At 32.3% G+C, this 14,473-nt stretch overlaps 1 protein-coding gene across 1 annotated transcript in view; it reads left to right on the top strand.

Annotated features, from left to right (window-relative positions):
* LOC108768597 (follistatin-A) overlaps nucleotides 1–14,473 on the top strand; it is a 40,415-nt gene that overhangs the window by 10,189 nt on the left and 15,753 nt on the right. Inside the window, exons 3-5 of the mRNA XM_018519079.1 lie at nucleotides 1,510–1,713; nucleotides 1,995–2,213; nucleotides 3,016–3,252. Of these exons, the coding sequence (XP_018374581.1) occupies nucleotides 1,510–1,713; nucleotides 1,995–2,213; nucleotides 3,016–3,252 (660 nt within the window). The remainder of the gene's footprint in view (nucleotides 1–1,509; nucleotides 1,714–1,994; nucleotides 2,214–3,015; nucleotides 3,253–14,473) is intronic.

The following is a 14,473-nucleotide window of genomic DNA, read 5'->3' as shown; positions in this document are numbered from 1 at the left end:
AATCTAAATTACATTTAAATATCTATAAAATATATAATATATATATACATTCACCGCTTTTGAATAGATTTTTTTATACCTAAATGCTTTTTATTATTTTATAATATGTAATATTTATATTTGTATAGTAATTTATTGAAAGAAATACTACTATTTCAGCATTTATCGATATCCCCATATATTTTAAATGTAACAAATGTGTTGCTAACATAAGAAATTATTATTACATTTCAACAATTTTCTTTGAAACATTTCTTACGTTTGATACGTGTCAATAAAGTGTGTTTGAGAGACGCTGTAGTCTCTATAGTGCGATAAAAAGTATTACTTGTGTAATTCGTTTTTCGCACCTTGACGCACTGTTATAGAAACTACAGAATTGCAGATTATCAATTATTTAAAACCCCTCAAAAACCCAAAAAATCCAAAAAAAACCCCAATAAAACCCCCATAAAACCCAATGGTTTTTATGGATAAGTTTTTTTTAAAAAGCTCGGGTTTTTTTTCATCCCTGCGTCCATGTCGTACTACTATATCTTGTGGTGAGTATTATAGTTGACACAATTCACTTGGCATTTTCAAGAATTGATACAAATGAGATCATTCAATGTGAGAAGGAAATATACACATTTATTAATATCGCGAAATGAGGAATTACTCAGTCACTTCATATCGTCTTGAACAAACATGGTCAACCAAGTTGTTTCAGCCAAGTTTTTATTTAAAAATTATAAACTTGGAAATCATGACGCTATATAGTGTCAAATTGACACCATATAGTTTGAAAAACCATTGTTTTATTCTAAACTAACATTATATTGAATAGGAGCAATGGCGATTTAAATTATTTAGGCTAAATTTGATACTACACACACAGATTTAATAGTAAAGTAATGCACACGTGCTGTGTAAGTATAAAAATAATTGTATAAAAGTATTTTTTCTTTATAGACAAATATTTCGTACAATGTACGTTTATTTGTCCTATTTTATGATAATTTCACATAACATGGACCTTTGTTCCACTTTCTCTAATACTAATCACATAAACTGATGTGTTATTTTTTTACATATAATTTTAATTAAAAAACTTATAAGATGTTTCTTTTTGATGTACCACTGATGTAGCTAACTAACATCAGAAAACACAACTGCATAAACAATCTACTCGCTCAATTTGAGACATATCCATACGTTCATATGTTGAGCACAATGCACGACTCACAATTTTGAGATGGCATGATAGTCGAAAGCTAAAGAAATAAAGGACAATTCGACATTATTAAGTACCTTCAAGATTTATACTTTCTTTTAGTAAATAAATAATTTCCATTAAAATGCGTGCGTGCGTACGTGCGTGCGTGCGTGTGTGTGTAGAATTGTACACTTTGTTTATTATAAAATATATTCGTACGTATATGATAATCTTTAAAATCTTATTATAGTAGTATTTCCACCGTTTCTTTATTTCATCCGAAAAAATTTGAATCTTACATATATTTTATTTAGATCAATCTGTGTTAGGTGGTATATGTTGGTCATCTATCAGTAACGGGCGATGTAAGGAACTTTTATCGCAAAGTATCACGAGAGAAAATTGTTGCGCATCTAATGCTGCAGCAGCGACTGCTTATTCTGATGAAGATCTGGATAGTGGAAGTCTCTTCTTCTGGAGAGTTCTTGGTGGAGGTGTGCAATGTCGCCCTTGTCGAGGTACACAAATATAAGTTATATTACCCTTCATCTTCAATCGAACAATAATAATCTAAAACTAGTTTTACTCTCATTTGTAGTTTTATCTAAAATACTACATTCTCTCTTTCTGCGTACGTGTGTGTAATGTGCGTAATTTTAGTTACTAAAAGAAAAAAAACAAAAGTTCTTTGTCGATTCTATTCTATTTCTGTGCACTTAACTAGTAACAATCACGTTATCTCAAACATAATCGTTATACGTAAATGTGCACAGATATGAATCGTTTGTATTCGATACAGAGAGTTGCGCGGAAGTGAGGTGCGAAGAAGGAAAAAAGTGCATAGTACGTAGAGGAAGACCGAGGTGCGTGTGTAGTCCAGAGTGTAAAGCACCGCGTGGTGGTGGACCGGTCTGCGGAACGGATGGCAAGAGTTACAAAAGCCTTTGCAGACTCAAAAAGCGAGCTTGCAAGAAGAGCAGTCATGAACTTGCGGTTGCCTACAACGGCCACTGCCAAAGTAAGTATGTATAAATCAAGTGATTGTCTCTGTATTTTTTGTAAAAATATTTTGCTTCTCTTTTTTAAAATTACCAAATATTTAATGACATTATTCGTTGGTATTATTCCTTTCGCAGAAATGACAATTATATTAATTAACAGTATCAGAGCATATAAATGCAATAAAATTAAAGGAAACATCCAGTGACCATTTGTCGATATGATAATTGTTTCATATTTGATTCTCGTAATTTAATGATCGCACGTGTAAAAAAAGAATACTTTCATTTTGTAAAATATCAAAATGTTGATGTAAAAATAGAAAATTTGCGCTCGATACATCAACATAACAATACCAAATATTTTAATATTAAATATCGTTTAAAATCTCTCTTGTGCAGTTTTTAACAGTTTCTCTTTTTACATGTTTCAAGTTGCTTGTATTTAAAAATTTAATGTTATATAATGCTATAATATTGATGTAATAACGTAAATAAAGTAATATAAAGCTTAGGACGAGCTTGACAGTGAAAGATGCAAACAATTAACATGCCATAAAGCTAATAGAATAAATTATAGGTACTGAATAATTTAAATTTAATACTCTGGACCTCTTGAGATTATTTTAAATTAAGTGACTTGAGTCATATAATTAAACGAACAGGAATAACAGGACACAGCTAAGTGAACGAGAGCACGTAATTATCGATAGAAACCAAATGGCTGGTGACTAATTGTAAGGATAAAAATAAAGAAAACCAATGCGTCTATCACGGAGGCAGTTTACGACTGTGCGTAATAACGTGTAAAGTGTCGAGCAGGTTCGTGCGCACGGGTTCGGTGCGGCCAAGGTCGGAGCTGTCTGCTGGATCAGAACCTAAGTCCTCACTGTGTGAGGTGTGCTCGCAGGTGCCCCCAAGCACTCCCGCATCAGGTCGTCGGCGCACGCCCCGTCTGTGGAGCCGACGGAAACACCTACAAGAGTGCCTGCCACCTGCGACTCGCCGCTTGCCGCGCAGGTCGCGCCATTCCCGTCGCTTATAAGGGTCATTGCAAACGTAAGTTTTTTTTCACACACACACGCGCGCGCGCGCGCGCACACACGCACACCCAAATTTATCCTTCTCTCATCAAATTAATTTTCTTCGAAACCATTTACAAAGTTTTTTGAAAGTCATAAAAAATAACATAAAAAAAAATCTGTTACAAAGTTATGACAACCATGCGCGCTTTTTAACTGTCCTAAAATTAAAACAGACAAATATACACAAAAATAAGAACTTTTTAATTACTTTGCATAAGTAATTGATCTGCAATATTTTGTAAAATATCAAGAATATTGCAAATGAATTATCTATGTTTTAATGTAAAACAATTAACACAATTTTACAATGATAAAATGATAAAAATGCTCCACAGCTGTTATAATGTTGTTAATTTGATAAAGATGATACCTATAACCTATAACGTAGGAACACATGTATGTGATCATAAAAGAATGATTAATGAAAATAAAAACACAAGCAAAAAAAATTAGTTTTATTGATAAATAAACGAGCAGTCAATTGACTGTTGCTTTCCATCGGAATATGTCTTATTATTTTATGTTTTGCGCAATATCGACGAAATCTCACAAGTATCTATTCCATCTACAGCGCAGGCAAGACACGATGTCTTTAAACGAGAAATCTATAAGAATAATAAAACAGGAAATCTTTAGCGTTACATTCAATAAAACATATAGTTTTTGTTTCCCCTTACACATTTTCAAAATGCATATTGTTATTAAACTAAAGTTTGAAAATATCATGTTTTTTAAATTGATATCTATCCTATATACTTATAATTATCAATATTCGTTCTTTCAATAGTTTTCTTTTCAATATTTTTTAACTTTAACCCTAAAACATAATCGATATTGAAGGATACAATATTATTGCTGAAATGTAAATTTTACGTGTAAAGAAATAGGCTACACTTATTGATGCAACACAAGTTTTTCACACTTTTAATAAAATATTTTTTATCTAAACATTTATAAATACAAATAACTTAATTATTAACTTAAAAGGAAAGAAAGAATAATCACAAATTAAATCCTGAAATGATATAAAATATGCAGTTCAATTGTGCGTGCATGCGTGTATGCGCGCGTGTGCATGCGTGCGTGCGTGCAAGATCTCCATAACAATAAAATAAAATAAAATATACAATACAAATAATAATACAAATACTTAAAAATTGAAATCAGAAAAATTTTATCGATCACGTTCTCTGTTACAATACCAATCACCAAGGAGTCCAAACTGATATATAATAGATAGAATTTTTTTTAAAAGCTTGTCTTCGTTTGCCCTAGCTTTTAACATGGCAAATTGTGTCTCCTAATGACTATTGGAGGCACAATTTGACGATCAAAGACTTCGCTCACTTGAATGAATGTATCAATCCTACCGATTCTAATCTTCTTACCTATTCAATTATTATAATATTATAATATTAACTTGTATGATCTGAAATCTATTTATTTTTTATTCACGTCACACAAAAGACATTCTTAAATAATTATTTAAAATTTTCATGGCTCTAATATTGTTTCAAAATTAATGATTACTTTGTAAAATCCATAATCGAACGATAGAAAATGGATAACTATAAGGTATGATTTATGCTGTCGTCTCATGAATGTTTTCTATCACAAGAGGAAGAGAGAAGAGATGTAAAAATAAAAAAATATCAGGAGAGGTAATTCCAAGATCGTTCCAGGAAGTTCATCGACCGGGATGCGATCTCCTGGTTTGCGAAAGATAAAAAATTATTTTAAAAAGTAGAAGAAAAAAAACGAGAGATAAAAATCATAATTTTTTGTTCATTCCCATCGATCGAAATTGCTGTGAACCCTCAACTTGGAACACGACACGATCGCTGATTATCAATCAGATTGACAGATTCTTTTCCAGGAGATTATATCAGGCATCTTTCAAGGAATATCACGCGATCCACACGACCACCTGGCGCTTTGATTATTTCAAATAGCGCTCATTATATCATAGACACGGAATTACTCTAAGAAGATTTATTAATTTCTCTCACAAAAATTAATTTTAAAGCACGGATAAAAATTAATTCGTTAATTTTAGTTTCTATTTGGTTTTTTAACATCTTTTTATATTTGATTTTTAATTTCTTCAGTATATAAATTTTTTATAATAGCAACAATAAAAAAAGAGTCGCGAACATGAATCTAAAATGTGTAAAGAAAAGTAGTATCGTTATGTACAACCGCAAATGTAATCAACGCACATTAGTATGCTTGTAAATGTATGTCCTTGTGTTGTTCTGATCATTTAACGAACTAATTAACTAACTTAGTTTAACTAACGCGCGCACTTATTTATATACATATTTACTATATAACACATCGGTCAATAAGTCCCGAGGCAAATAAAGAAAAAAACATTTTTTTTGGAAATTTTTTTTTTATTCATCAACATAGTTCCCTTCAAGGTTGATACAATCAGTCCAACGTCTTTCTAACATTTCGATACCTTTTTTATAAAATGATTTCTCCTGACCTTGAAAATATGCCTCACATTCAGCAATCACCTCGTCGTTGGAGTGAAATTTTTTACCAGCGAGCCATTTTTTTAGTTGTGCAAACAGCCAATAGTCGCTGGGGGCCAGATCTGGAGAATATGGTGGGTGCGGCAGCAGTTGAAAGCCCAATTCGTACAATTTCGCCATCGTTTTCAGTGACTTGTGACACGGCGCGTTGTCTTGGTGGAACAGACGACTACCAAGAGTACCGTCACTCACAGCGGTGTAACTTGGGAACTACTGGGCGGATTTTCATGAATTTTTTTTTCCTGTCATCTAAGAGATGGCGCGTGATGGTAACAAGAAGAAATTTTCGTTACCGTTGCCATTTCACAAAAAGCCTCGGGACTTATTGACCGATGTGTTATTTGTGCTATTTTCACATATACGCATTAAATGCAATATATAATATGCTTACGCAACATATCGTACATATGAAAACCTAAGATACGATCTTTTACATTTTCGACACTTATCCTCGTGCTCTCGCACTCTTTGTGTCCGATTGAACTAAAAATAACTCAGCTACAAGAATTCGGCATGTATCGATTAGGATTCCTTATAGAGAGTTAAAGTTCAAATTGATTATTATTTTATAAGAAATGTGACCGTGAAATCAGACTAGTTTGATAACTGGTGAAAGCTGAAGATTTGTTAATTATAAAAATATTACACACTAAAAGTATTGCATATAAGATGTCATGTATAAAGGTTTAACAAGTATTGTTTATACAATATTATGTAAAAGTAATTATGCAGGATATTCTTAGAAGGCTCGTGATGGAGGTTCTGCTTTTTCATTACATGACGTCTCGCAAGACGATTATATCAAGCATGCCTAACGTGTACTCTCTTTTTAGAATCTCAAAAAAAAAACAATATAAAGCAAAATAATAAAAGATGTCTTTTCCGTCGTCAAAACATTAATAGCTATAAGATTATATTTCAAATTTGAATTTTAACTGCCTTTTTAATCTAGATTAAAATTTTATTGCCATAAACGCTTGATAAAATGCTTTCAATGCGTAGCCATTCAATAGTTCTTTTGTACTTTTATTTATTTGCACAGTAATCTCTTCATAAAATCATTACGAAATTATTATAAAATAACATGTATTTAAATATTATATACCTTTATTCTTTTTTTCAATAGCATTGCTATTACATTAATATTCAGTTTTATCTTTTAATAAATTCAAAAAATCTTGACTCAAAAAATTACATAAAATTAGATTTGTAAAAAAAATATCTATAAAAATATCTTATGAATGCCGATTCCATATACAGCATGTCTCGAAATTTGAGGATAATGTTACTGCAACGTGGAACTTTATGAAAAATTAAGTATTAAAAGTGTAAGCCATTTTTTCCGCAAAGTAATTTTTTAAGTATAGGGTAAGTTGGGGGAATATGCCACACTTAAGCGAAATTAGATTTTTTAGTAATTATTTGTTCAATTTAAAATAACTTTACATACTGATCTTTTTCTTTCATCCTTTATCTATTATTTGTGTATAATTGGAATCGAATATATTCATTTTTTGTTATTAAAAATAAAGAAATACGAAAGTGCTGAAAAATGAGTAATATACCACCATGAGGGTAATATGCTACATACAAAAAAATACCAAGTATAACATTTATTTTGTTTTTTTTATTGCAAGAACACATTATTAATGATTTTTGTAATGAAAATAAACATTTGTAACATAATATAGGTAATATAAACAATATAAGGATATAAGTAATAACTTCGATAGATTAAGTTATACAACATGTAAAATAAACTTTGAGACACGTTTTTAATAGCATAAATATATCTTTCTACAGTCCTCGTGAATCCATCTACTGCAACAATTAGATATTATCCAATTACATTTTGGGCCATTTTTAAAAATAAAAATATGTAATGTGTAAGTATGAAAAGTATAAATAAATATTTGTTTTACTTTATATTTACATAGTGTTACAAGTAGTCTAAGTTCCAGTAATCAAGAAAATTCAATTTATTAAAATGGATTAAAAAATTGTATTCTCTATTCAGAATTTTGAATTGAGCAGTAAATTAGTATAATATAATATTAATAAACAAATAAATAATCATTTAAGTTTATTTATTAAGTATTTATCAATACGAATATCCTGTCACAACGGAATTATGCCGCAAAACGTTTGTTTATAACGCCCTAACCTATATGCGGAGGCGTTACAACTGCCTTTTGCGCCCTACGCAGGAATTTACTTTTGCGCCCCCTCGCAAGGAATGCTAAGTTCCTGAAGCACCAATCCCCCGCCAATTGCAACGAACCAACAACTAAAAAAAAGGAATTTCCACCAATTTACATAACACAGGAATACGAATACAATAAAGGAGGGAGTGTAAAAATGGCCAAAATTGGCCCTGAATGGACACCTTTAAAACTTATGCAGTCATTTTGAAAGTCCGTAGGTGGTCTACTTAATTCGAACATCTTGAATATTTCGCTTATTTCTGATGATACACAAAAATGTTTCAAACGAAAGTGTAATGGTTTCAAGGGGGACGTATTTTGGTCGTGTTTTTTCTAGGTGGAGGCGTCAAAAAGATATGAAGGTCACCTTCACTTTTTAAAATGGAATTGTATGATTTTTTTACACAATATAATTCCTCTAATTATTCTGCATGTAAAAGTATTAAGCTAGTGATATCAAAAAACCAATAGTTTACAAGATATTTTACACTTTATTCTGGCACATATTGATATAAAATGTTAAATAACTCGTAAACTAAGATGGAAAGAAAATATATTGTTGCTTATTTAGAAAATTATCTATTTTGCATATTTTTTTAAGGCAACGATGTGTTTTCTCTACACCAACTGATTCATCTCATTATTCTGTTCATAAAAGTATTAAGGTATGATTATTAAAAAGTTAATAGTTCACGAGTTATTTAACATTTTATGTCAATATGTGTCAGAATAAATATATCCCCATATTCCCCCAACTGGCATGTTCCCTCAATTTACCCTAAACGTTTAAAGTTTGACTAATTAAAAACATTGATTAAAAAGTCATCTATCCATGTGATAGTGTGCATACAGCGGCAGTGTTTTGTTCCTTTATTATTAGCTGCGTTCAGCAGAACGTTTTGCAACTGTTCGAAGTTTTCTTCGCACTGATTGGATTATACTTTTAGATCTAGAAGAATGATCCTATCTCAGCAGACAATCATAAAACGGTTACAAAACTGTTGTGTTTGTGCTGAACGCAGCCATTATTAAATATTATTATCCTCGAATTTCGGGGAATACACCCTATATATCCGATAAACTATTAAATAGCTTAGCCTTGTTTAATGACTTAAACACTTTCAAATATAGACTTTCAAAATGCGTTTTGTCTAAAATTTCGTTTTTTGAGTTAGAGATGGTAGTCTTCACTGTTGAAACAATAACGTATCATTAAATGTATCATATTATAAGCTACTCTATAAGATTTCAAAAAGCATTTTTTCATCGTCAATTTATACGTTAAAAAAAACTTAGCATTCAAAGTGCATTATTTAACTAGAGACAAACAAAATGTATTTGTTTAAAGGCGCCTCCATACGATATGGCCAACGTATGCCAACATGAGCAAATATCATACACGTATGTGTGTACAGGGTGTTGCAGATACATACTAGGCAGTACGACGGGTTGCGCGGCAAACTTTGCATGGCCAAGCGTGGTTTAATAGACAATGACAGTGACTTTATACATTATACAATGACAGTGACTTTATATTATAAAGTTTATGTTATAAAGTCACTGTCATTGTCTATAAAATCGCGTCTGCCCATGCAAAGTTTACCACGCAACCCGTCGTACTGCCTAGTATGTATCTGCAACACCCTGTACATGATATTCGTAATTATCTATATTGAATGTAGATCAATGTTTAGTGAATGTGTGCGAAGTTGGCGTATACGTCTGGCCATATTGTCTGGAGGCGCCTTTATATTTTCAGCAATTGTTTAGCAATTTTGTTGAACATTATACATCCTGTTGATTGGCATATTATTATTTTCTGTAAAGCGCGTAATTTCCTTGTGGCTTTCTTTCTCGGTTTTTGAAAATTATAAATTTTAGATGTCTCTAATATAAGTATTTTTAAATTCGACACTCAATAACAACATTATGACAATTGATCGCACACGCGCGTGTTTAGTGAAAATTGAATAATTCATTCAATTTTTTAAATAAATTTTGTTGGAAAAGTGAAAGTTGGTTTCTTTGCAAACTACTTATTAAATTTATTTTTCAAGTACTCTGCTTTATTTCACTATCGACTTTTCGAAAAATTATTTCCATTATTCGATATATTAATAAAATTAAAGGGAAATCTATAATATCTATTAAAAAACAAACGCGAGATTGAGTAACGCTCTTGTTTAAAAGTTTCCAACTGCAAAGTCGTTAGTAAAATGTTCTCTCTCTCTCTCTCTCTCTCTCTCTCTCTCTCTCTCTCTTCTCCGCCTTTTTTCCCTCTCACTTGTCTTTTAAAAAATTCTCCTTCACCTTCTGGAAACAGGTGAGTCAGTCACACGATCATAAGGTTATCAAGATCAGTTTATATTAGTTTAAAAATGAGATAAAGAAGAGTCTGTGTTAGATGCAAACAAAGTGGAGTATCTTGGAGCACCTATGTATATGGAACGACTGTATGAAACATACCGTACGAGTTCTTTCTAGAGCTGAAAAATAAAAGGAAGGAAGAGGAGAGAAGAACGTCGAGGATCGAAGAACCGAAGAGAATCGTGTTGTTAGAACGATGGAGAAGACAAGAAGCGGCAAATGCAAATCGAAGAGAGTAAAAAAAACGAAGAAGAGAAAGAAGGAACAGAAGATGAAAAAGAGAAGACGAGACAGAAAAGTATCAAAATAAAAGGAAAAAAGGGGACAGTAAGGCGGAGCAGGACGAGTAAAGTTTGTACAAGAAACCGCAGCAGCCCTTCACGAGTCTGCATGGACACGGTCCCCGGTAACAGTATTCAGTATAACGCCATACACTGACACGATACAGCTTGGCGAGGCCACGGACGTCTGGCCAGTGCCAAGCACCGCGCTGTCCGTGCTAAGTTCGTCTTTTTTTATTAGACTCTGGCATAAGATTCTACCGTCTTCCTTTCTCTCTCTCTCTCTCTCTCTCTCTCTCTCCTCTCTCTCTCTGTTTTTCTTTCTCTCTTCTCCTTGGAGCGATATCGTTTCGTCTTGCTCTAACTGTTTCCCTCCTTCTTCTCACAACCATATCAACATCCACGTGTTCACGTCTCAACATCGACATTCACCGCTGCATGCCTCCAGCTGGAATACCTCTACATTGCGAATCAGCTCTCTCGCCAGCGCGTCATGGTGCCACCCCACCAGGCCACCGATCCCTTACCTTTTAACACATCTCGCTCCCACTCATTATGTTTTTCACCTCGCGCCACTTAAGTTTCTACATCTATCCCCGTAACGATGTCGTAGTCATGATGCTCGATACTGTAAACAATCCATGAAAGAAACCTTTGCTGGTTTGCAAACTATATGCACGTCGTGATTATACTTTACATATCGTCATGACAACAAAACGATTCCGCGGACGATACTCATGCGCGAATGGCGACCATCAATGTCGTGCTACTTTACTTAAGTACCATACGTATTATACATATATGCATTTACTGAAGTACTAAACTCTTTTTAGCGTTTTCGTTGTATTTTCAATTGCATTGTTCTTTTTTGTAAACAAATGGTATCATCTATAATGAAGAATTACGATTCGATATACGTTATTTTATTTAACAATAAATAACACTCGTTTAATATCATAATCACCATTTACACATATTATATAATAGTTACACAGTCATTATACAATTCTGCAAACATCAACAAATCAATCGAGCAAAAATTTATTCGTATACGGTAATTACTTTGGCATTGCCACATGTTGACATGTTGCAAGTGTATTGAGGAAAAGACCTGTCTTTATACAGTATGCATTATTATGTTCCTTTCGCGAACACTACCAAATTAGTATTCTTTCTAAATAAATGATTGTAAATTTAATAATAAGGAACTATGGGATAAGTTGCTTCTATTGTAACTTGATTGCTCGTAATGTACTAATACGACTAAATAGAAATGGTGAAAATTTCAGATTTTAGTTATTCTCAGTTAGAATAGGGTAACTGTCCCTATTAATGTGCCTTTTAGTCAACTTGCTTATTACTGAATTAATTATTAAATATTGTAGCTTTAATTTTACCTGCTTGCAATCAATATCGGTTTTTCAACTATTTCTTTTTCTTCTAATATTTCTGTAATTTAAAAAATGTTAATACTTTATAATGTTTTTGACAAAAATAAAAAACATGTTTTTGTCCCTATTAGTGAGTCCCCCAAGCGACGATGACCCTATTAATGTGCCCCCAATTTGTGTGCCTATCTACATTTGATTCATTTTAACGTATAGTTACTAAAACAGGTAATAAATTTAAGCTAATTGTTTAGATTAATATTACATAAATCATTATTTCAATTATATTTATTTCAATGTACACTTATAACACAACGTTTTCAACTCCAATACAGGGCACATTAATAGGGACAAGCTTAAAGTCTTGCAGTACGTATTATTGGATTCACATAAATTCCTCATATTATATATCTTTTGAAAAATATTTAAAATACTTTAATACTCAAAAAATAAAATATTATCTTCGATATCATATGCATTAACAATTTAACTTAACAAGAAAAAATATTTTTTCTTATTTATTCGTGCTAGTTTTCTTTATGATTTATCGAAATACAAAAGCACACTAATAGGAACAGTAATTGGGACAGTTACCCTATCTATCAAAAGAATATTTATATATGAAATAAAAAGACGTTGCGTTTGATTGTTGATAGCGAAATTTTGGATTATAGATAAGCTTTTGGTGTCTTATCGTGTGAGAAATAGAAATCACTTTACGTGCCTTGCCTTAATTCTGACACTCCTACAGATAGAATTGTATGATTTCTCAAATTCGGATATCGAATGGAAAGAATTGTATTTATATTATAGAGCTTAACATTCCTTTAATAGGTTTGTAATTTTCAAGTAAATACATATATGTATACAGGATGTCCCACAACTCTCCTGACAAATATCATGGACAGGTAGAGCGGATTAAACTGAGACGGAACGTCTTCTACCATTTTTCAATTTTCGCAATAGTTAACGAGATATTTATTTATAAAAATATCCAAATTCGCCCGGCCCACCGCCAAATCCAAGCGCGCGGCTCGATAGGACCGCCCAGCGCGGCGCGCCGCGCGCGCTCGCCGTCGCTAGGCACGCGTTGTTTATAACAAGCAGCAATGGTCGTCGCTAGATATAAGTCACGAATAGCGTCGAATTTCCAGTTATAATTATTCTTTGAGCTATGATCATTCTCAGTTCATATCAAAACGAAATCCTCGTACGAAAAATTTATTTTTGCGTGCACGTTATATGTTCGGAAACATATTAGAAATTAATATCTCGGTTACGAAAATTAGGAAAATTGAGAACTCTTTCCAAGAACACAGTTTAGTTCGCTCTAAAGTGAACTTTCGTCGCGCTAGTCTCTGCGTTTTAAATTGTGAATTATTTCCTGAATATTTGTATCATAACAAAATTATTTACGACATAGAACCTCAAAAAAAGAGAAAATTTTTTGAGAGTACTCAGTAGTTCTAATCGGCGTTCTGGGCAGTTCTCGACGAGCTCTAACGAAAAGTATCAGGTGAAAAAGCGATTGAGCCAACGGTTTTCGAGATATTGGAACATTTGAACTCTATCATTGAAAATTTTCTAAGTCCGACGTCGAAAATTTTTTGAGAGTACTCAGTAGTTCCGATCGGCGTACTGGGCAGTTCTCGACGAGCCTTGACAGAAAGTATTAGGTGAAAATGCGATTGGATGGCTACATAAGGAGATATGTGCTTTTGCATCCAATTTTTCAAATTTTGTTTTAAGTACATATCTCTTTTATTTTTGGGTCTGTGTTGATTTTAATCGCTTAGAACTCTTCGAAATAGACAGAATGACAATTAACATGTGACAGAACTATTGTATAAAAAAATGTTTTCAAAATTTTTTTATTATTTCTTTTATAAATTTTGTTGTATGTCAAAATTGTTTTTTATGTATTAGGAACTCTAGGTATTTACAAAATAAAGCTATTAAGTTGCTCAGAACTATTCGAGCTCGAATTTCGATATAAAGTTAGCACCCCATTTTTTATAAATTGTTTAAAAATTGTTATTAAGGGAATCTTGAGTTAAAAAGTACAGAGAACTCTTCGTATCGTTGAAAGGAAGCAGGAACTCTATTCAGAACTATTGTATGTATCTAAAAATTAATTTTTCAAAAATTTTTAATTTTTTTCATTCTTCAAAAATTTTTTTTATGTATCAGGAACTCTAGGTATTCACGAAATGAAGCTATTGGGCCGCTCAGAACTATTGGATCTTGATTTTCGATGAGAAGTTAGCACCCCATTCTTTAAAAATTGTTTAAAAATACTTATTAAGCGGAACTCTTGTTATAAATTATATAGAACTCTTTGTCTCGTCAAAAAGAAACGGGAACTCTATTCAGAACTCCTGAGTACTATAGTTGGGGTGCTAACTTCACATACCC

Source organism: Trachymyrmex cornetzi, unplaced genomic scaffold (assembly GCF_001594075.2).
Source record: "Trachymyrmex cornetzi isolate Tcor2-1 unplaced genomic scaffold, Tcor1.1 scaffold810, whole genome shotgun sequence".
Classification (NCBI taxonomy): Eukaryota; Metazoa; Arthropoda; class Insecta; order Hymenoptera; family Formicidae; genus Trachymyrmex; species Trachymyrmex cornetzi.
The sequence above is the reverse complement of the archived record's forward strand: the minus strand, read 5'-3'. Positions and strand labels throughout refer to the sequence as shown.